Raw genomic sequence first — 25,042 nt, 5'->3', positions numbered from 1 at the left:
AAGTTTTCCTCCTCTCTCTACAAGAATTTCAGTGAGTCTCTCTCTCACTGCAACCTCCAGGTCATCTCCTCTGCCTTGAAGCTCTTCAACCATGTCCTGAAACAGACTCGCTGCCACAGCCACATTTGCTTTCACCAGTTTCCTCATTTCCCCTTCCCCCACCTCACACCAGCTCCAACCTTGCGGCTCAGCATCGCCCTCATGACCTGTCCTACCTGCCTATCTTCCTTTCCACCTATCCACTCCACCCTCCTCTCTGACCTATCACCTCCATCCCCACCCCCATTCAGCCATTGTACTCTATGCTACTTTCTCCCCACCCCCACTCCCTCTCATTTATCTCTCCACTCTGCAGGCACCTGCCTCTATTCCTGATGAAAGGCTTTTGCCCGAAATGTCAATTTTCCTGCTCTTCGGATGCTGCCTGACCTGCTGTGCTTTTCCAGCACCATTCTAATCTAGACTCTGGATTCCAGCATCTGCAGTCCTTGTTTTTACCTAGTTGATTTTAACCCTACTGCAAATCCTCTTGCAAGGATGCCTGCCTTGAAAATGTTTTCCTCCTCTCTCTACCTGCCGATCTTCCTTTCCACCGATCCACTCCACCCTCCTCTCTGACCTAAGACCTTCATCCCCACCCCCATTCACCCAGTGTACGCTTTGCTACCTTCCCCCCACCCTCCTCTCTGACCTATCACCCATCCCCATTCACCTATTGTACTCTATGCTACTTTCTCCCCAACCCCAACCCCCTCTCATTTATCTCTCCACTCTGCAGGCACCCCTGCCTCTATTCCTGCTGAAGGGCTTTTGCCCAAAATGTCGATTTTCCTGCTCCTCGGATGCTGCCTGACCTGCTGTGCTTTTCCAGCATCACTCTAATCTAGACTCTGGTTTCCAGCGTCTGCAGTCCTTGTTTTTTAACTAACAACACAAAGTGGCTGAGCAGAGACTGATAGTCAAGTTTGGTACCCATGAGGGTGGCTTCAACCGGACCTTGGGTCCATGTCATACTATAGGTGACCCCACTCTCTCACATATACACTCTCTCACATACACACACACCCTTATATACCTACACACTCATGCAGACCCTCTCTCATACACACAAGTACACCCTCCACACTCACACCCAGACATGCAACTTCTCAAGCTCATTCCCCATCTCTCACACACACTTTACCAAGCTTGCACACACACAAACATACATACTCTCACATGCACTCACGCACACACTCACATGCACTCTCTCTCTCACACAGACACACGTACATCTATGGGGTGAATTTGTATTTGCAGAATTATATTTGTATAATTCTAAACATTCTATTTTGCTCAAAAAATGCTCAACTTGCAGGCAGCCAATACATAGATTGGAATATTATGATAGAGGAGGAGTGAGCCCAAAAAGACAGAAGAACAATTGGACAGACAAAGGAATGGATAACAATGTGGCTAGGAGGGTGAATAGCTATTAATGGGGACAGTTAGTGGTTAATAATGTGTAACCATGTGTGCAATAGCAGATGATGTAATAACAAGGCCTGGTGCACTCGGGTAAGGGTGCAGACATGGCAGAACTCAAGCTGTAAAGTTGTTGAACTCAGTAATGAGTCCAGAAGGGTCCCTCAGTGGAAAATGAAGCTTCCAGTTTGCACTGAGCTTCACTGGAGCATTGCAGCAAGCCTGAGACAGAGATGTTGGCCAGGGAACAGAGTGGAGTGTTGAAGTGGCAGGCAACTGGAAACCTCAGGGTCTTTTTCGTGGTGCTCTGCGAAATGGTCACCCAATCTATGCTTCATTTTCCCAATGTAGACCAGATTGTGAACAGCGAATGCAGTAGACTAAATCATGTAATGTACAGATAAAGCGCTGCTTCCTGGAAGCTGTGTTTGGGACCTTGGACACTGAGGAGGGAGGTTTTAAACTGACAAGTGTTACATGTTCTGTAGTTTTAGGAGAAGGTGCCGTGGGGCTAGTGGGTGTTGAGAGTAAAGGGAGAGTGGACCAGGGTGTCATGGAGGCAATGGCCTCAGGAAGGCTGACAAAGAAGAAGAGGGGAATATGGGTCAGGTGTTGGCATCTTGTTGGAAATAGCGGAAATGGAAGCTAATGATTCTTTGGATGTGGATGATGGTAGGATGGCAGGTAGAAACAAGGGGAACCCTATCTCCATTGGAGGAGGGAAGAGAGGGGGTGAGGGCTGAAGTGTGGAGATGGGACAGACCCAGCTGAGAGCCCTATCAACAACAAAACTGTGGAATCCTCAGCTGAAGAAGAAGGTGGACATTTCAGAAGTTCTGTTGTCAAAGTTGGCATCATTTGTGGAGACACAGGAACTGGGAGAATGGAATACAGTCTTTACAGGAAGCATGAGGCTGTATGTTAAGGTAACTGTGAGAGACAGTGGGTTTATTATGGATATTGGTGGCCAGCCTATCCCCAGAAACAGAAATAGAGATGTTGACGAAGGAGTCAGAATGGGACCGGGTGAAAGTGAGGGCAGGTAGAAATTAATAGTCAACTCAATCAATTTTTCCAGTTCCAGACAAGAGAGGAAAGCAGCACCATCAATATACTGGAGAAAGATTTGTGGGTTGGGAGCAGACTAGGACTGAAACAAGGAATGTCCCATATACTCCACAAAAAGATAGGCATACTTCAGGTCCATGCAGGCACCCATGACCACCCTTCTGACCTGAAGGAAACAAGAGAAGTTTAAAGAGTTATTCAAGCTGAGGACAAGCTCAGATAGGCAGACGAGGCTGATGATGGTTGGGGACAGTTCAGGCCTTTGCTTCAGGAAGAAGCAGAGAGCCCCAGGCCATCCTGGTGGACAATGGATGTGTAAAGGGACGGAATATCCATGATAAAGAAGAGGCAGCTGGAACTTCTAAGGCTGGTATAAAGCATCAGAGGGCTCATGGGTGTAAATGGCAGGGACTGGACCAGGGGAGAAAAGACCGAGTCAAAATAGGAAAAGATTAATTCTGTGGGGTAGGAGCAGGCAGAACAATGATTCTGACTGGGCAGTCCTGTCTGTGGATTTTGGAAAGAAGGTAGAAGCGAGCTGTAGAGGTTGGGAGACTATCAACTTGGAGGCAGTGCAGGATTAGGGTAATATCATTAGATGAAATAAGGCTGGTATCGTATTTGGCTCAATGGCCTAATGTTCCACGGTGGCATTATGGGGGAGACAGGAGGTTGTATCTCAGATCTGGTGCTCAGTCTTTGCAATGTAGAGGTCAGTCCGCCAGACAACAGCACCACCCTTATCAGCAGGCTTAATTACAAAATCAGGGTTGGATCTGAGAGCATGGAGTGCGGTCAGTTCCTGGGATGATAGGTTGGAATGAGTAATGGGGGAAGAGAAAAACTACAGAGACAAATGTCATGTTGATAGTTCTCAATGAACAGGTCGAGTGCAGGTAGAAGGCCAGAGGGAGAGGTTTAGACAAAGGGAGAGCATTGGTGGTGGGCAAAGATGTCTGTAGGATGGGGGGAAAACTCTTGTCCAAAGTAACGGGCATGGAGGTGAAGGCGACAGAAGTAAAGTTCAACATCATGTTTGTTCCATAATTCTTTAAGGTGGTTGCAAAGAGATGAAAGTGAGACCTTTGCTGAGTACAGAACGTTCAGCATCAGACAGTGGAAGGTCAGGAGGGATGATAAATAAATGACTGGAGGTGTGGTTGGGGGAGGGGTAGAATCAGAGGGAAGGGGAGGGGTGGAAGGTTCCACAGGGCTGTGGGTTTCTCTAAGTTATTGCATCTTGTGTGCCTTGATGCCTTAAAGACAAAGAAGTTTCTTATTAGCATGTCTATTGAGCTAGAAGATGAAGTGAAACTAGGGAGTGGTGCAGCCTTGGGCCAGCTTGATGTGATGCTCTTGGAGAGAGAGGTCAAGACTGTGCATATAACAATACATGGCACTGAATGGCTTGAAAGCAAGCATCCAGGTGCAGCAAGCGTTTGGAAAGGCAAATAGAATGCTGGCCTTCATTGTAAGAGGCTTTGAGTACAAGAGCAAGGAAGTCATTCTACAGCTGTACAGAGCCTTGGTGAGAACATACCCTGGAATAGCATGTACATTTTTGGTCTCCTTATGTGTAAAAAAATACATAGAGAAAGTGCAACAAAGACTCAGACCAATTCCTGGGATCACAGGTTTGTCGTGTAAGGAAAGACTGGGTCAAATGAAGTTTATTTACTGGAGTTTAGAAGAATGAGAGGACATCTATCTACCTATAAAATTATGATTGAGCTGAACAGACTAGAAGCAGAAATGATATTTCCCTGAGGCTCAGGGAGGTGGAAAGTTCCAGAATAAGATGTCACAGTCAGCCATTTACACAGTTAAGAAATCTGAAGGTGGTGAACCTGTGGAATTCTTGACCAGAGAAGGCTGTGGAGGCCAGCTCACTGAACATGTTTAGGAAAGAAAACAAAGAATTGTAGATGCTGAAAATCAGAAACAAAAACAGAAATTGCTAGAAAACTCAGCAGAACAGTTCTAAAGAAGAGTCATTGGACCCAAAATGTTAGCTCTGCTTTCTCTCAACAGATGCTGCTAGACATATTTAAGAATGATATAGATAAACTGATGGAAGCTATGGCCATCGAGGGATAGGGACAACAAGCAGGAGTGTGGCATTGAAACAGACGAACAGCCATAATCATATTGAATGGCAGAGCAGGATATTTCAGCCAGATGGAATACTTCTGATCCTATTTCCTAAGTATCTATGTTTCCAACATTGATATCTGCTTCTTAAGGGTACAGAAGTTACAAAACCTTAAATTTTTCTGCAATTATGGTGCATAGTCCCCTAAATAATACATCATTCATTGCCTTGCTGTTTCACATTTCTTTTATCAAGAGTGGACAAGACAGGCATTGCCAGGACCTACATGATCTGAAATTGGGATTCTGTCATCCAGTTTGATGTTTAACAAGAGTTTGCATTAAGCAGGTAACACATGCACTTACTCTTTTAGAATGCAGAGCAGGCTGCACAGGTAGCCCAGGTCACCAAATTAATTTTGCTTCTGAGAGATCGTGAGTTTACATCCTACCATGGCAAAGTGTAAGAAAGTGTAAAATTGATTTCAATAAACTAAATCAGTTCATTATCATAAAACTCAGCAGTCATTTTTCAAGAATACCTGTTAAAGATCACTTACACTATGGCATTAAACCAAACTGAAGACTGCTACAGCAACTAGCCACATCTCAGATGAAGGGCTTTTGCCCGAAACATCGATTTCGCTGCTCGTTGGATGCTGCCTGAACTGCTGTGCTCTTCCAGCACCACTGATCCAGACATCTTAGAAAATGAACTAGCTGCTAATTTTACTTCAGCTGCTTTGACCTCAAAGGGGTAGAAATTAGTCTTTGTTTTCCATGAAATCAAATGGAGATTCTGATAGAAAATTAACACAATGGACCTCTATATTTTATTGAAAAATTATTCTTAGACAGAAGTTTATGAGCTATTTTAAAATTAACTTAGTGTCACGTTAGGTCCACAATTTCACCTCATGAGAATATGACTCATAATTCATATAACTTTAATATCAATCCTTTTCTCATTAAAATTATATTTTTGACATTTTTCAACTTGTAGAAAAAAAGGAATGGTTTCATCCATGAACTTGCTTGTGACATAAAAATCCTGTTTGCCTTAACAAAACAATTAAATTGATGAGTTACATCAAGAAAATCCACTTCAAAAGATAATGGACATTTAAGCATACAACATATGTGCTCTCAGGCTATTTAGGTGCATCTGACATTTAAAAGATAGCCTTGAATTTACTTGGATTGAGCCAGTGTTTGTGTATACACCATCAGTGTAGTCTATAGAACATAATGATCATACAGAGTAGTAAAAACATGGAGAAATAAACAATACTATGCAGCGGGCTTCATGTGAACTGGTATCCATTCTTTGACAATTTATTGTCATATCCCTCTAAAAACAAACATGGTGCAAAGACCATTTCATTTATTAATGGCAGTATGCTTACATAGCAGAAGGTCACAGTTATAGTTGTTTACTGAAAATCTGCTGCATCAGCCAAAATCAAATCCCATAGGACATAAGAAAAATGTTATTCACTGGCACATCATAATTATCAAGACATGTCATTTGCAAATAACACAGGATGATACTCAATTTTCAAAAATATATAGAAAGAACATTTAGTTTAAATTTTCCAGATGAAATTAGATTTTTTAGTGCATTTGTTCTTCATTTGCATGGGAAATTATTGTGGGCTCAGCAAGTTAACAGATTGCTTCACATTTATCCCAAAAACATTCCTTTGGGATGCCTGCAGATAAAATGCTTGAAGGGGTGGGGAAAAAGGAAAGATTAGTATTCCAGTTTGAAACATTACTTTCATAATTATTTCATAAGATGTAGAACACTAAAACTAAACAAAATTGGAAGAAGAACCACAAAATAATTTTCAAGTAACACTTGTGTCCTGTGTTGCCTCCGAAAGGTGTAGCCAGGAAATGCTTCAATGACCATGAAAGCAGGATCTCACTTAGATTGAGCAAGTCTGAAGCATCTGCAAAGAGAGAAACAGAGCTCAAGCTTTGGATCCAGAGACTTCTTGCAGCTCTGGTATATGTGCTGGAGATAGTGTGGGGGAAGGGGTGAGGGGTAAACAATAGGTGGAAATGAAGCTCAGAAAGAGCAAATGACAGTTGAGCAGACAAAGAAATGTGTAAAGCTCAGTTTGGAAGAATGAATAGTTGCTAATGGGGACCATTATTGGCTGACAATGGTTGTTTTTGGTAGTCCATGTGATGACAAGGGCTGGAGTTGGGGGAATTGGAGTAAGGACAAGGGAGAAAGTGCTTAAGCCCTAAAATTGTTGAACTCCAATACCAAAGGCTGCAGTGTTTCCCTAGCGGAAAATGAGGTGCCACTCTCAAGATTTTCCCCACACCCCATTGTACCTTCCCATGCAATTACACAGGGTGTAACATCTGCCGATGTACTTCCTCTGTCCTCACTAGTCAAGGCCCCAGGAACTCCTTCCAAGTGAAGCAGCAATGTACTTGTACTTCGCTCAATCTATATGATCTTTCCATATCCACCACAAATTCACCTGCACCTCCACACACATCATTTACTGCATCCGCTGCACCCGATGTGGCCTCCTCTATATTGGGGAGACAAGTCACCTACTTGCGGAACGTTTCAGAGAACACCTCTGGGACACCCAGACCAACCAACCTAACTACCCCGTGGCTCAACACTTCAAATCCACCTCCCACTCCACCAAGGACATGCAGGTCCTTGAACTCCTCCATTGCCAGACCATAGCAACACGATGGCTGGAGGAAGAGCGCCTCATCTTCCGCCTAGGAACCCTCCAACCACAAGGGATGAACTCAGATTTCTTCAGTTTCCTCATTTACCCTCCCCCCACCTTGTCTCAGTCCCAACCCTCGAACTCAGGACCACCTTCTAACCTGCAATCTTCTTCCTGACCTCTCCACCCTCACCCCCACTCCAGCCTATCACCCTCACCTTAACCTCCTTCCACCTATCGCATTTCCAACACCCCTCCCCCAAGTCCCTCCTCCCTACATTTTATCTTAGCCTGCTTGGCATACTCTCCTCATTCCTGAAGAAGGGCTCATGCCCGAAACATCAATTCTCCTGTTCCTTGGATACTGCCTGACCTGCTGCGCTTTTCCAGCAACACATTTTCAGCTCTGATCTCCAGCATCTGCAGTCCTCACTTTCTCCTTCGCTCAATCTAGTCTACTGTACTTGCTGCTCATAATGTGGTCAACTCTACACTGGGGAGATGTAGATGGAAGTGAGGACTGCAGATGCTGGAGATGCTCGATATGTTGACTTTCCTGCTCCTCAGATGCTGCCTGACTGGCTGTGCTTTTCCAGCACCACACTTTTCGACACTAGGAAGATGTAGCCCAGACTGGGCTACCACTTTGCAGAAAATCTACATTCCGTCCGCAAAAATGATCTGAGCTAGTTCAACACAAGACCATGTTCTTTGGCTAAATTCTCTGTCTCCTGCTTACTAAAGTACTCCAGTGAAGCTCAGCGCAAGCTAGAACAGCACATCATGTTTTGCTTGGGAATTATGTAACCTTCTGGACTCAATATTGAGTCAACAATTTTGGGGCTTGAGCACCTTCTCCCATGTACGTGCCCCAAACCTACACACCAGGCCTTGTCATCATATGGGCTGCTACCACAAACAACCTATTGTCAGCCATTAATGCTTCCCATTGTCAGCTATTCATTCTCCCAGGCTGACCTCTACACATATCTTTGTCTACCCAACTGTTTTCTCTCTTTCTCTGGGTTGTATCTCTACCTATTGTTAACTCTCACTGTCATTCTTACCTCGCCCACCAAAAGCATACATATCAACCTTTTCCCAATTACAATCAGTTCTGAAGAAGGGTCTCTGGGTCTGAAAAGTTAATTCTGTTTCTCTTTCCACAGATGCTGCCAGACCTGCTGAGTTATTCCAGCAATCTCTCATTTTATTTCAGATTTCCAGCATCCACAAATTTTCTTTTCCCCATTTTGATTGGTTTGAAACGAGTGGCTTAATGGATTGTAGGTGGGTCTACAAGGGGTTAGGTTGTCGACTTAATTTTGGAAGAGAACCCATGATTTAATGAGGTACTTTCCAGTGTTAAATAAGATAATTATTTTTCTGAAAACAATTCAGAACAATGAGCAGGATTTTCCAGTAGGCTTTAAGACAGCAGTGCAAGACCAATTAGAAGTGCCAAGCCATATTTACTCACATTGAGTCTAGCTGAGCAATCTTCCCAGAGCAGCCTACTAATTATACCTCCTGAGCTGCACAAAGCACCTGTACAGTGATATAGACAGGTTAAGTGAATGGGTTAAAACCTGGTAGGTGGAATATAAGGAGGAAAAATCTGAGCTTCGTCACTATGGCAAGAGGAATGGAGGTGCTGAATATTATTTAGATGCAGAAAGACTAAAGAGAGCTACTACAGAGGGCTCCAGGAGTCCTTGTGCAAAAATCACAAAATAACTAGCATACAAGTTCAGCAATCAACTGGGAAAATGGAATATTACCTTTATTTCAAAGGAAATAGATTATAAAAATAGGAATACCTTGCAATAACTACACAAGGCACTCATCAGGTCATGTAATACCGTCAACAGTATACTTGCACTGGAGACATGGCAGGAAGGACTCACAAAGCTGATCCTACGTGTGAATAGATTGACTTAGAAGGGATTCTGGATTCGTGGTGCTGGAAGAGCACAGCAGTTCAGGCAGCATCCAAGGAGCAGCGAAAAGCCCTTCATCAGGAATAAAGGCAGAGAGCCGAGGTTGAGTATGCTGGGCCTGTACTCAATAGAATCTAGAAGAATGAGAGGCAACCTTACGGAAGCATACAAGATTCTCAAGGGACTTGACAGGGTAGATGCAGAAATGTTGTTTCCCCTTGTGGGACAGTCCAGGACTAAAGAGCATGATCTCAGAATAAGGGTTCACCTACTTAAAGCTGCTAAGAGGAGCAATTCCGCCTCTTACAGTGAGATGAATTTATGGAATCTTTATAGCAGCAATCTATAGAGATTAGGTCATTAAGTATACTCAAGGCTGTGACAGACAGATATTTTAATAAATAAGGGAATCAAAGTTTACAGGGAAAGCTTAGTTGAGGATTATCAGATCAGCCATGACTTCATTGAACATTAAGATGGTACAACAGTATTGTTCTGAATATTTCACAACTGCCTGGATTAGGCCACTGAAGAAAATTGACACCATACAGGACAAAGCAGCTTGCTTGATTGACATTTCATCCAAAAAAAATTCAGTCCCTTCACCACTGATGTTCAGTAACAGCAGCATGTACTATCCACAAGATACAATGCAGAAATTCAGCAAGGCTCCTTGTACAGTACCTTCCAAACCTATGATTTCTACCATCTACAAGAACAAGAGCAGCAGATACATGGGTACACCACCACCTTCAAATTCCCTTCAAGTTATGCACCAACCTAACTTGGAAATATATCATTAATTCTTCTACTGGGTCAATATCACTAACAGCAACATGGATGTACCAACTTTAAATGGACTATTAGTTCAACAATGCAGCGCACCACCACCTTCTCAAGGACAACTAGGGTGGGCAATAAATGCTGACCAAGCCCACATCCTGTGAATAGATTATTTTCAAAATGACATGTATTTATATCCTACTAATAACACATTACTTCTCACGTTCGGCATGGACTAGTTGGACCGAAAGGTCAGTTTCATGCTGTACAACTCTATGAATCATGTTTATGCAATTACCTGTTCTCCCACATGGAAGACAAAAACTAGGCAGTGACAAATCCTGACATGAAAGTCAGAGTGGGTAGTTAGTGGTTCCAGCTTGCTGCTCGTTCCTCTGGGCCTCCATCCAAGACAGCAATCATCAACTTGCTAGGCTATGCTCCATGGCCAGCAACACCCTGCACCCCAGTGCACAGAGGTTGAAATTTGGACATCTGCTATCCTCATCACATCACTGATCAACTCAGAATAATTATCCAAATATTAAGTTAAATAACAGTTAAAGGCTGATAGTACTTATGGAGTGCGTTGCCATTTAATATGAACATAAAGCCAGGCAGCTTGTCGTAGTTGTCACCAATGATCAGTTATAGAGTCAGACATGTCATTGTATGGCACTGTGCTCCATCAATGCCATACCTACAGTATGCACCAGCAGCTTATTTGGTAAAAAAGCTGCATATGCTTCAGCCAAAAGGGCCATGTCTCAAAGTCTAAGGGGAGCAGTCTTTGATTAAGTCAAGGGGGAATGTCATAATTCAAGGATATTAGGCAGGAAATGGTGTTGGATAGACTGTTAGGTCTGAAGGCTGATAAGTCCCTGGTACCTGCATCCCATGGTACTTAAGGAGGTGGCTCTAGAAATAGTGGACACATTTGTAACCGTTTTCCAATGTTCTATCGATTCAAGATCGGTTCCTGCAAATTGGAAGGTGGCTAATAGTGTCCCACTTTTCAAGAAGGGAGGGAGAGAGAAAACAGGGAATTATGGACCGGTTAGCCTGATGTCAGTGGTGGGAAAGATGCTGGAGTCAATTATGAAAGATGAAATTACGACTCATTTGGAGAGCAGTAACAGGATAGGTCAGAGTCAGCATGGATTTACGTCTGGGAAATCGTGCTTGACTAATCTTCTGGAATCTTTTGAGGATGTAACTATGAAGATGGACAAAGGAGACAGTGGATGTAGTGTATCTGGACTTTCAGAAAGCCTTTGATAAAGTCCCACATTGAAGATTAGTGAGCAAAATTAGGGCACATGGTGTTGGGGGCAAAATACTGACTTGGATTGAAAATTGGCAGACTGACAGGAAGCAAAGAGTAGTGATAAACGGGTCCCTTTTGGAATGGCAGGCGGGTACCACAAGGTTCGGTGCTGGACCACAGATGTTTACAATATATATTAATGATATAGATGAAGGCATTAAAAGTAACACAAAGCTGGGTGGCAGGGTGAAATCTGAGGAGGATGTAATGAGAATACAAGGTGACTTGGACAGGCTAGGGGAGTGGACGGATGCATGGCAGATGCAGTTTAATATGGATAAATGTGTGGTTATCCACTTTGGTGGCAAGACCAGAAAGGCAGATTACTATCTAAAAGGAGTAAAGTTAAGTAAAGGGAGATCTAGGTGTTCCTGTACATCAGTCAATGAAAGCAAGCATGCAGGTACAGCAGGCAATGAAGAAAGCTAATGGCATGCTGGCCTTCATAACAAGAGGAATTGAGTAAAAGAGCAAAAAGATCCTTCTGCAGCTGTACCTGGAGTATTGTGCGCAGTTTTGGTCTCCAAATTTGAGGAAGGACATTCTGGCTATTGAGAAAGTGCAGCATAGGTTCACAAGGTCAATTTCCGGAATGGCAGGACTATCATATATTGAAAGATTGGAGCGACTGGGTTTGTATACACTTGAGTTTAGAAGGATGAGAGGGGATCTAACTGAGACACGTAAGATTATTAAAGGATTGGACACTCTGGAGGCAGGAAGCATGTTTCCACTGATGGGTGAGTCCAGAACCAGAGGATACAGTTTAAAAATAAGGGGGAGGCCATTTAGAACAGAGTTGAGGAGAAACTTCTTCAACTGGAGAGTGGTGGATATATAGAATGCTCTTCCCTAGAAGGCAGTGGAGGCCAATTCTCTGGATACTTTCAAGAAAAAGATGGACAGAGTTCCTAAAGATGGTGGAATCAAGGGTTATGGGGATAAGGCAGGAACAGGATACTGATTGTGGATGATCAGCCATGATCATAATGAATGGTGGTGCTGGCTCAAAGGGCTAAATGGCCTACTCCTCCACCTATTGTCTATTTTCTATTGTCTATTGAGTCCTGGCATAGTTAGTCAAGGGTAACTTTTAATCTCAGTCCAGAGACTTAGATGCAATCAGTCAACTGCTTGATGCAGTCAGGGCCCAGAGGTTCCATATCACTGCAGTTTGGGGGGTAGGCCAAAGTCAAATCAGCATGTCGAATGCACCCAGCCTGGGAATTTACATTAGGTCAGTGGGGAAGCTGTACAGAGATCAATCAGGGATCTAGTCACTCTTAAGTAAGGGAAGTCCTCCTAAGTCAGTCAGAGAAGTGGCAATGGTCAGTCCTGGGGATACACTCACTAAAAGTCAAGGTGAGTTATCAGAAGCTCCTGATGTGGTAAGATAATTGTAGAAGTCAATTATGGGGATGAGGTTGCATACTGGGATACAAAGTAGACAATAATTGTGAAGCAAGGCAACAACATAAAGGTGGGAGATGATAGTGCATTGTAGGACACTAGTTATTGTGGGGAGTCATCAATGCTCACTGCCAGACTTAAATGGAGCAGCGAGGACAGTGCAGCATGATGGTTGACATGGAGGACCAGGGCTTAGAGGATATTGGGTGATGAAGGCACAAATGAAAGAGTTAGATGGGAACATGTTGAAACTGATGGGGTTAACAGTGAAAACAGGAAACAAGGAATATGAAAATTTGGGTTGTGGGGGGGTGGGGGATGCCTAGATTACTAGGTTGAGCCATGAACTCACTCTGCCATTGCAACCTACCTTGCCATTGTAATGCCATCCACCCTCATTCAAATTGCAAATACACTATGGACATGGCTGCAACCAGAGTATGAGGAGTCGTTTTTTTCTCTCTGACTGATCATATCAGCTAGACCTGTGAGCTGCGCGAGCGCTTTCAATTTGCAATTGCATTCATCAGGCATTGTACAGTACAGGTTGAAGACATCTGTAATTCATAATCATTCTTATGAACCATATTCCGTGACCAACAATGTGGATTACGTGTCCTGGCCACAGATAATTGCGACCATGTCATTTCAATTGCTCACATTCATCGCTGTGAAACAGAAATAATCAGGAACAACCTTAAAAGTGTCACCTGGAGGCCACAATTTACAAAAGAATTCAAGGTCTCATAGGCTGTACAAGAGCACTGACTTGAGTTCTTCTCACCTGAACTATGAGTATTTTTAACATGTTCTTATCCGTGATGCTGCCTTTCACGGGTGGTATCAGGTGCAGAGTTGCAAGGCTTCAGTAATCCTACTACATTTACAATGCCCTACCTTATTTATGCACAATGCTTATGCTATACACATCAGAACAGGTTCACTATGCCAAAATGTCCATGTAGACTCATTCCAAGACTAGTTTGGGATCTTCCAAGTCCTAATGCATGGTAGACTATGTTAAACTGCAATTTGAGAATGATGCAAATGCTGACTACTCACATTACAATGAACTTGATAGTCCCTACACTAGTTCATTCGACCCATGGCCAATGGATTCAGCTGTGGCAGGGGTCATCATCACTGTGGCTGCACTGCAACAAAGGCTCAGGGAAATTCAGGAGAAACAGGTGCTAAACAACAGGAAGAATGCAAATACATTGGAGAGAGTGGAAAAGAGGCTGATAAGAATTGCTCCAAAGATAAGAAAATTTAGGTATGAGGAAAGATTGTTGAAGCAGGACCTGTTTTCCTTGGGGAGGGGATGGGGATATGATTCAAAATCATGAGGGGTCTTGACAGAATGGATAGGGAAAAACTTATAAATGGATTGAGAATTTGTTTTGAAGTTTTGCAAATTTAGCTACTGTCTTTTTAAACACAGTGAAGTACTTAGGTACTTAGTACTGCTTGGAAGTGCAGATTGAGACAGATTCAAATGGATGGTTATTTAAATATAATCAAGCATTGTTTCTATTTAAAACAAAATCATTCAATGTGAAAGGTTACATGGAAAAGACAAGAGATTGTCACAAAGTTAAAATGCTGAGAAAATAAGGACAGACACTTTGGGTGTCTCATTGAAAAGTGTGGAGCTGGAAAAACACAGCAGGTCAAGCAGCATCCGAGAAGCAGGAGAATCAACGTTTCAGGCATAAGCTGTTCATCGATGTGTGTCTCCTTTGGTGTCAACAATCAGCATGCCTCAATCTGGACACATTCATTACAGGAAACATACACAAAGCAAAGAACATATAAAATTTGTTTAAGGGCACCCATCAATACGTTATCCAATATTTTTAGATATAAGCATCAAATGTTTAAAAAAAACTTTAACCAACATACACAAAAGTTTCATCAGAAAGAAATCATTCTGACAACCCAACTGCCTTAAATAGTTTATAGATTTCTATGAGATCCCCCCTCAATCTTCTAAACTGCAGCGAATCTGCACTAATCTACACTCTTTTCAAACATCAGTCCTGTCATCTGAGAAATCAATCTGATAAGCCTTTGTTATATTTCTTCCATAGCTAGAACATCTTCACCAGATATGGTGGCCAAATCCACACTATACTCAAGGTGTGGTCTCACCAAGGTCCTACACGTAGTAGGTCTTTAGTTGCCCACTAAGTGTCCAGTCATTCATGCATGTTAAAATGTCAGTGCTTTTCTGGATGTCAATTATGTAGTGTGCATAACCAATCAGCATATACAGTCACACTGGTGGAAGCCTTACATGTTGTATAACAATGGTTTACATTGTAGCAGTTATGAAGGTAATAAAATAAATTTGAGAAATACTGCTTTAAACTGCAGAAATTCAAAACATGTTATTCTACAAAATTACTAAAAATGTTTTGAAGTTGTCCATTTTTCATTAAAGTTTGCACCAAGTCTCACACACACTGTAAATTATTCATGAACAATGAACTCTGAGAAAATCAATTTATAAATTTCTTTTGCTGAATCCTGCTGTTCATTTAAGTGAATAGATAATTCAGTAGATAGGATTCTGAAAATTTTTGCAATATCATTTCAGGATGTTTGGGTAATTTACAATCAGAAAAGCATTAAATGTTACACACACAGTGGAAATTTAAAAATTTGTAGAATGCTAGATTCCACCCTCTTCCATATGGTTGCTGAAACCCTATTCAAATTATTTCAGTTCAGGATTATGTGAGACTGTATTTATCAAAATAGCATAAGCAAGCCATAATTTACATTGCAGTTTTCATTCACATAGTTGTGAAGAGAGAAATTAGGAAACTTGTCATCAATTTGTATGTACGAATTAGCTGATGGTTGTGAATCTTATTATTCCACAGTGTATTTCCTAGGTTTCTCTCTGGTACACTGTATAAATTAAGCTATGTTTAAAATGTGTGTGGGGCTATGGAAGGAGTAAACAAAGGTTTGCCAGATTGATTCATGAGATGACAACACTGACTTACTGGATCAGTTAGGATTATATTCACTGGAATTTAGAAGAATGAGATGGAATTTCACAGAAATCCATAAATTCTACCCAGACTAAGCACAGAAAGAATGTTCTCAATGACCAGTGAGTCCAGAACCAGAGATCACAGTCTCAGGATGTGCAGTAGGCCAATTAGGACTGAGATGAAGATAAATTTCTTCACCCAGAGGTTACAGTCTCAGGATATGCAGTAGGCCATTTTGGACTGAGATGAAGATACATTTCTTCACCCAGAGATTGGTGAGCAATGTTCCTTCTAAGCTACGCTTAGAGGTCCATGTAGAAAAGAAAACTAGAAAGAATGCTGGTGATGAGCTTCTGGAATTCGCTGCCACAGAAAGCGGGTGAGGCCAAAACATTGAATGTTTTCAAGAAGAAATTACATACAAGTCTTATGGCCACAGGGATCAACGGGTATGGGGAGAAAATGGGAATAGTCATGATCATACTGAATGGTAGGGTAGGTTCAAAGGGCCAAATGCCCTACCCATGTTCCTATTTTCTATGTTTCTATGATTCTACTTTATTGCACATTTTTAATGTGTTACTGTTTATGCTGTAACAGGGATGCTCAAGAAAAATCAAAGGTCTGCTAACGTGTAAGCAAGAATAATACCTTTTTTTAACCATATAAACTTTGTCAGCAATAGTTCCCAAATTGAAAGAGTTCAACACAGAGAGAGAGAGAGAGAGAGAGAGAGAGCATGCGCATGTTTGATCATGGGTGTGTGTATGATGACATCAATGGAATGATAGTTAAATGGATGAAACACACTCTGCATAAACCCTCTCCACAGATTCAGTATCTGTCTCAGTCTCTGCCTTTCCTGGATCAGACTCTGTTTGGCTACATTGGGATTGCTGTTTAGTCATCTGCAGGGAACTGTGCCAATAACCCATGAGGCAGGAGGTCAGGCTCAGCAACTCAGCAGACAAAGTTTCCCTCAAACTGGGGATTAACGTGCTGCATGCTCTGTGTTTCACTTAGCAAAGTCAATCCTTTACAAGGAGACAAAAAAATTGTAACCGTACAAATAGTGGAAAACAGATCACTCAAAATCTACAGCAATAGCAAATAACATTTCTTTAAAAGGAATTGGGGTATTCAATCCTTTGTTCACCCACCTGGGAAATCTCTTGTTTTGCTCACTGATGTATTCCTTTCTTGTTCAAGGGGTTTACCTACTTATATGTTTGCACATTTGTTGTTGGGGGTATACGGCTTTACTCACCATTCAAGTAAAGCCTGGGATATTATTAAAACATATTTAGATTTTGGCATTGTGGACGACGTTAGCACTTATGTTGAACTCTAGTCAGTACGTCATATATTGAAAGCACAGAAATTCACCATTGTCCAGTTATTTAAAAAGTTCTCGCTTTTTGTAAGGCACAATAGAACTATTTCAGTGAGAGCAAACTAAATTACAAAGATCAGAAAAATTGTTGCAAGCACACACAATAAATACCAGATGTGATTTTTTTTAAATGTAACCATCAGGTTGAAAATAACACAACTCTCAGAGTGATGATACAGAAACTGATCATTTTTGAGCTTCAAGACAAAAGAACAGTAAGAAGGCGGAGATGTGAATAAAAAGCATGAAGTTAACAATGAACATGCAAAATTAAGGAAATATGACAACAGAATATTGAATTTTAGTTGTCCTTTAAGTTGGGATGTACCTCAAATGCACTGTGTAATTTGTAGAAAGTACCAGGCTGGAGAGCTTTAGCCATGGAGACTGGATAGAATGAGTTATTTCCGTTGGAGCAGAGAAGACTAACGGGGGTATGATTGAGGTCTATGAAATAACGAGAGGCATACACAGGAAGAAGCTTTTCCATTAATGGAGAGATCAACAACTAGGAGCATTTCTTTAACGTAAGGGGTACAACGTTAGGGGATGAGAAAATTTGTTTTTCACCCAGAGCGTGGTGGGAATCCGGAACTCTGCCTATAAGGGTGGTAGAGGCAGAAATTCTCATGACATTTAAAAAGTATTTAGATATATACTTGGGATGCCAAGACATACAAGGCAATGTCCCAAATGCTGGAAAATAAGAAAAAAATAGGAAGAAAGAATAATGGCCTAATGGCTCACCTGAAAGCGAGCATCTTTGACAGTACAGCAATTCCCGTAATATAAGTTTTGAAGGCATTTTAACATACAACTTCAACTTCAGAGTAAGAGTGTGACTCACTGAGCCACAGTTGAAACTTACATGGTTTGGTTTCAAATTGTATCTGATAGTGTTAATGAAGCATTCTGGAATATTTTATAATTGAAGCAGATATATAAATGCAAATTGTATTCATGCACAAAGATTATTTTGGGATGACTCCAGAATCCTCATGTCAACATTCTGCAAGATCTTTTTTTGTCTCAGAGGACCTCTGACCACTGAAGAACGAGTTGCCTTCATCAACTGGAGAAAGGATAATTCATTCAAGCAGCTTTCTAATTCAGTCTGGAAATTCACCCAGTGTAAAATCATACAAACATGCTTCTGCACTATTGTCTCAGCACAATATGTTCATCTGCCAAAGTCACCCACAAGTAAGAATTTCAAGATTTTCAGCAAAACATCATTGACGATGCTAGCTTGGAAGAGGTGCTGGGCACACAGGGAACACAAGGAAGGGAAGCAAAAAACAATGGCAAAATGTCCCAAATTGCACAAGGAATGATGCCAGATTGTTCTTTTCTCTTCAGCCTTGTGCAATGAGAAAGACGTGCATTTCACTATCTCAAGAAGTTCAGAAGCACCTTACAGCAAACAAAGTACTTTTGACATGTACAGTAAGGCCGAGTTGCCAGTCTTACAAACTATATGGCTGCTCCACATTACAAAGATTTAACTGGTGGTGGTTTCACCTGAGGGTCACCATAGGTCAGGCAAGTGTAGAGGTTGAGAAGGAGAGTCCTTCATGGTAACCTTAGTCAGTGTGGTATTGAACCCACGCTGTTGGCATCACTCTGCACCACTAACAAGTCATCCAGCTAACTGAGCTAAATGACCCCTTTTTTTGAAGTGTAGTCTCTATTGTGAGCCTATCAAACACAATACCCAGTTTCCACAAAGAAAGCTCCTGCAAACAGCATGTTAACCATAAACCTACTTTAATGGCATTGTTTTAGTGCAAACTTTGGCCAGGTCACATGCTTCAAAATGGCGCAATGGGATGTTTTACATTCACCTAAAGAGCAAAAACAGCCTCCGTTTAAAGTCCCATCCAAAATATGGTACTTCTGACAGTGCAACACTTCTGCAGCAAATCCAAAGTTTTGATTTCAATTTTCTAGAAAGGGACTTGCACCTACAAAAATCTGAATCAGAGGCGAGTGTGTTACTAATCGAGCTGCAGGCAACATTATTGCGTATAACTAAAAGTAAAGGCGCTGAATGATATTAACTTGGTTCCCTGAAGCTGTCATCAGTAATCCCTGAACAGTTTTCAGCACTTACACATTTTAAAAAGTTATTTGCCTTCAGTCAGAAACAAAACACCATTAAGGTTAGAAGCAACAAGAATACCTTCACAAAATTTCAGAATGGTATAAACAAGTCTTGATTTATGAGTAAAACCTCTGCAAATGTTTGCAATTCGTAACTAGTATGTAATGTCAAATATAACTCAGAAGAGGGCATTGTACTATTAAATATTTCTCCTGCTTTCAATAAGCTTTCATGAAAAAGATCTTGATTTTTTTAAGCCATCTTGATCACATATCTACTATAAATCTTGACTGATTAGAATAAAACAGCAATCATCCAGCACAAATCCAGTTAGCAACCACATTCTTCCATTTCAGAACGCATAACTTAATGAGACTTAAATCTGAAAATACATTTTGTAAGACAGGGGTTAAAGAAAGATTTCTTACATTTATCATTCAATAAAGTCACACCTTTACACAATGCACTGCAAAGAAAACAAAATACTGAATTCAGCCAAATTAATACTTTTAGTTCACTTACAGTTTTGTTTCGTAGTCGAATAATATCAGACACAGACCCAGCTCCACAATATTCCATAACTATCCAGAGATCTGTATTTTTAAAATAGCTGCCATAGTAATTCACTACATAAGCACTGGGGAAGAAAGAGCACAAAATCAGAGTTAAAATTCATAACTCTCCTCATCTTTCACACAAATGTTCCTCAGTTCCTTTAGACAGAGATCATAGATAGCTGGGGCAGCCAGCCATAGTCTCATCCCTCCCCCTCCACAACGCTAATGACCTATCAGATATCCACTTTATCCAGCTACAGTAGAAAACAAATACAAACAAGTTTGACACAATGGTATTCAATTGTCCACACAGAACATTCGTTGAATCCCTACAGTGTGGAAACAGGCCATTTGGCCAAACGAGTCTACACCCACCCTCTGAAAGTAACCCACCCAGACCCATTCCCCTACCGTATTACTCTACATTTACCCCTGACTAATGCACCTAACCCACACAGCCCTGAACACTATGGACAATTTAGCATGGCCATTTCACCTAACCTGCACGTTTGGATTGTGGGAGGAAACCGGAGCACCCAGAGGAAACCCATGCAGACACGGGGAGAATGCACCAGGCGGCACGGTGGCCCAGTGGTTAGCACTGTTGCCTCACAGTGCCAGGGACCTGGGCTTGATTCCAGCCTCGGACGACTTACTGTGTGGAATTTGCACATTCTCCCAGTGTCTGCATGAGTTTCCTCTGGGTGCTTTTGTTTCCTCCCACAGTCCAAAGACTTGCCAGTCAGGTGAATTGGCCATAGTAAATTGCCCATAGTGTTAGGTGCATTAGTCAGAGGGAAATGGGTCTGAGTGGCCTACTCTTCAGAGGGTCGGTGTGGACTTGTTGGGCCAAAGGGCCTGTTTCCACACTGTAGAGAATCTAACCCTCAACACAGTTTCCCAATGCTGGAATTGAACCTGGGTACCGAGCACTGTGAGGCAGCAGTACTAACCACTGAGCCACCATGCTGGCAACCATGTCCAGATAACATCCATACAAAAGCAAAAAGACTCCAGGTGCTGGTAGTCTGAAATAAAAACAGATTGCTGGAAATGCCCAGCAGATCTGGCAGCATTTGTACAAAGAGAAAGAAATTTAACATTTTGGGTTGTGATGACCCATCGATAGGTCCAGAATGGTTAGAAATGTAGTACATTTAATGCAAGTACAAGAGGTAGAAAAGGGAGGAGAGGAGAAGAACAACAAAGGGAAATGTTTATAAAAATGTCAAAAGAAATAATGGTGCCGGGAATATGGAAGATGGTAATACAAAGGAAACAAAAGATACATCCAGAAGAACCGTTCATGGAAAACGTAGAAATCTTACTGACAGTTGTCAGCAAAAAAATAAAAAAGCAGCCGACATTATAATCCAAAGTTGTCAACCTTAATGTTAAGTCTACAGAACTGTAAAGTGCCTATGAACGAACACAGTAGAAGGTTGAGGTGACAGTGAAGTGGAGAGTTAAAATCTTAGGTGTCTGAGAGCTCACAGTCACCCTTGCAAAGTGAATTGAAGAGATGGGCAAAGCTGCCACTCAGTCTGTCTTCAATCCCTGGGTGCAGCAAATACAGTATACTGAAGAATTACAGAAAATCACTGTTTCACTTGGGAACTGTGCTAAGGGTATGAAAGTTGTGAACAAAGGATGCAGAAAGGAAAATGTAGCATTTCCTGCATTTGCATGGGAAGGTGTCATGAGAATTATACAGTCATAGAGATTTACAACACAAACACAACTTGTCCAGGCTGACCAGAAATCCTCAATTAATCTAGTACCATTTGCCAAAAGTTGGCCCAAACCCTCTAAACCCTTCCTGTTCATATATTCATCCAGAAGCCTTTTAAATGTTGTAATTGTACCAACCTCCACCACTTCCTCTGGCAGTTCATTCCATACATGTACCATCACTGTGTGAAAAAGTTGTTCCTTACGTCCATTTTAAATCTTTTCCTTCTCACCCTAAACGCATGCCCTCTAGTTCTGGACTCCTTGACCTCAGGGAAAAGACCTTGTCTATTCTACCAATGCCCCTCACAATTTTACAAACCTCTACAACATCATCCTTCAGCCTCCAACTGGAGGTTATGTTCAGGTTGCTGAGAAAATTATCAGTGTTTTCTGGAGGGATCACTCCTTTGGAATAGCAAAAGGGTTGAGAATATGTATTTGGCAGTGGCTTCTGTCTGGAGGAGGCAGAAATGGTGAAGCACGGTGCACTGAATGTGGTGGCTAGCAGAGAGCAAGGTGACAAACGGGAGAGATCTAGTGCAGTTCAGGAGGGCGACGAGTGAAAGTAGGTATAGGAAATGGAATATGGTTGACAGTCGCATCAACCACAGTACTGGAAGGATCCTCAGTTATGTGAAAATAGGGTTCAGACCAAAAATGTGGGCATGGAGGTTGAATTATCATAACACATACAATGACAACTCTCTCTCCACCCTGGAGGCTCCCTACCCCCATTCCTGATGAAGGACCTTTTGCCCAAAACATCGATTTTCCTGCTCCTCGGATGCTGCCTGACCTGCTGCGCTTTTCTAGCACCACTCTAATCTAAACTCTGGTTTCCAGCACCTGCAGTCCTCACTTCTGCCTATACAATGACAACTGTCCTATACTGTTTAATGCCACCAGAATAGTTCAGGTGTGGTGCAATTCGAAGAAGTAACCTTAAAATTTACTTTGTATAGAACAAAGTCTAATTTATTACAATCAATCATTCAGTTATTAACATATAAATGATAAACATATAGCTTCGCATGCATCTTAAATTGATTTTAAACCTAATTTATTTTGAATGCATTATTGCAGGATGGGCATGTATCCAGGTTAACTTACTGAAGTTCAAAAACACATTGCAAGACAATCACCATATGCAACTTGACATAAATGAACCCATCTATTGTGTAAGTATAATTGTGAGTGCCACAAATACACAAAATATAGATTTAATGTTAGTGCTAACATTGGGCTAGCAAAGCAAGCTACCAGTCTGTAACCACAGAGGAATTAGGACTAGCTTTTCAAAAAATAAATTCCAGACCCAAAGGACATCCATTTCAATGGGCAGAACTGAACCAGGTTGCATATTTTTAAATAAATGGGACGCATATGTTTTTTTTAAAAAGGACAAACCACACTGTGCAGAAAAGCATTTCAACGGGGTCAGTCCCAAAGATCCTTTACCATGGTATCCCAGTGGGACTACTGGCTGACTTCCAGTAGAGGCGGATGCACCTGCATCCATTACTTAATCAAAATTTTAAGAAAATACCTTCAGGTGGTTTAAATTGTATGTCTTTGGATAATCCTGACAGACAGATGGCTGAATAATATCACTACCTAAGAATTTGATTGTGTGAAATATTACATTTCAGAATGAGACAAAATGATTGAAAAAACAAAATACATGGACTTAAATGTTCAACTTGTCAAACCCTCAATCACATATGTTAGAAATCACTGAGCTAATGTTATACAAACCAATAGAGAAAGAAAATATGAGTAATGCAGAATTTACAACTAGCTTTGCTTTCCTACTGAAATAAAACATATGCATCTTTGCACATTGATCTTTCGAAACATTTGCCATTAAGTTCAGAAAGCCCTTATTTGCAACCTGGTTCAGTTCTGCTCATTGAAATGGATGTCCTTTGGATCTGGAATTTATTTTTTGAAAGTTGAGAAAGCCCTTATTTATGGCTACATTTTAAATAGATTGAACAATGAAAAAATTAATTTGAGAGACTATGGACTCTTGTAGGTGGGACAAAGCAGCCTATGATATGGCACGTCTTAACATTTAATTTACAATTATTGAGGAGAATATTAATGCCGGACAACATGATATTTTCCCTTTTCAAAGACATGAGATCATCAGATTATGAGAGTAAATATGTTCTATTAAACTGAGCACAAGAACATAAGAAATAGGAGCAGGAGTTGACCATCTACCCCTTCATGCCTGCTCTGCCGTTCAATAAGATCATGGTTGATCATTTTGAGGACTCAGCTTCACTTATCCATCCACTCACCATAAGCCTTAAATCTTTTACTGTTTAAATATCTATCTTTGCCTTAAAAACATTCAACAAGACAATATCAATTGTTTCACTGAGCGTGGAATTCCACTGGTTCACAATCCTTTGGGTGAAGAAGTTCCTTCTCGATTCAGTCCAAATATGTTCCTTATTTTGAAGCTGTGCCGCCTAGTTTGAGTTTCACCCACCAGTGGAAACATGCTCTCTACATCTATCTTATCTATTCCCTTCATAATTTTATATGTTTCTATAAGAACCCCCTTATTCTTCTAAATTCCAATGAGTTTAATCCCAGTCTACTCAGTCTCTCCTCATAAGCCAACCCTCTCAACTCCGGAATCAAGCTTGTGGACCTTCTCTGCACCCCTTCCACTGCTAGTACATCATTTCTCAAGTAAGACGACCAAAACTGTACATAGTATTCCAGGTGTGGCCTCACCAGCACCCCTTACAGCTGCAGCAAAACCTCACTGTTTTTAAGTTACACACCTCTAGCAATGAAGGACTATATTCCATTTGCCTTCTTAATTACCTGCTGCACCTGCAAACCAGCTTTTTGTGATTCATGCACAAGGACGCCCAGACCCCTTTGCACAGCAGCATGCTGCAAATTTTCACAATTTAAATAATAGTCCATTTTGCTGACGTTGCAACCAAAATGGATGACCTCATATTTACTGATACTCCATCTGCCAGACCCTTGTCAACTCACTTAACCTACCTCTGCACACTTCACTCTACCATTCATCTTAGTGTCATCTGCAAACTTTGAAACGTTATAGTGGTCTCCAACTCCAAATCATTTATGCAAATTGTAAACAATTGCGGTCCCAACACTGATCCCTGAGGTTACCACTAACCACTGATCGCCAACTAAAAAAACACCTATTTATCCCTACTATTTGCTTTCTGTTAGTTATCCAATCCTCTGTCCATGCCAATATATTATCCATAATTTCCTACAGCTTTATCTTATGCAGCAGCCTTTTGTGCGGCACCTTGTCAAAAGCCTTCTGGAAATCCAGATACACTACATCCAGCAATTCCTTGTTGTCCACTGTGTCCGTAATATCCTCAAAGGATTCCAGTAATTAAATTTGAGCTGCCTTTCATGAGCACATGCTGCATCTGCCCAATGGGATA

At 41.4% G+C, this 25,042-nt stretch overlaps 1 protein-coding gene across 2 annotated transcripts in view; it reads right to left on the bottom strand.

The window, feature by feature from the left end:
• stk3 (serine/threonine kinase 3 (STE20 homolog, yeast)) overlaps positions 1-25,042 on the bottom strand; it is a 448,082-nt gene that overhangs the window by 301,488 nt on the left and 121,552 nt on the right. For both annotated transcript variants that reach the window (XM_060823879.1, XM_060823880.1), the window contains exon 4: positions 19,819-19,933. In XM_060823879.1, coding sequence (XP_060679862.1) covers positions 19,819-19,933 — 115 coding nt within the window. The remainder of the gene's footprint in view (positions 1-19,818; positions 19,934-25,042) is intronic.

Source organism: Hemiscyllium ocellatum, chromosome 4 (assembly GCF_020745735.1).
Source record: "Hemiscyllium ocellatum isolate sHemOce1 chromosome 4, sHemOce1.pat.X.cur, whole genome shotgun sequence".
In the NCBI taxonomy this organism is placed as follows: Eukaryota; Metazoa; Chordata; class Chondrichthyes; order Orectolobiformes; family Hemiscylliidae; genus Hemiscyllium; species Hemiscyllium ocellatum.
Note: the sequence above shows the minus strand (reverse complement) of the source record. Positions and strands in the feature narration are given on the sequence as shown.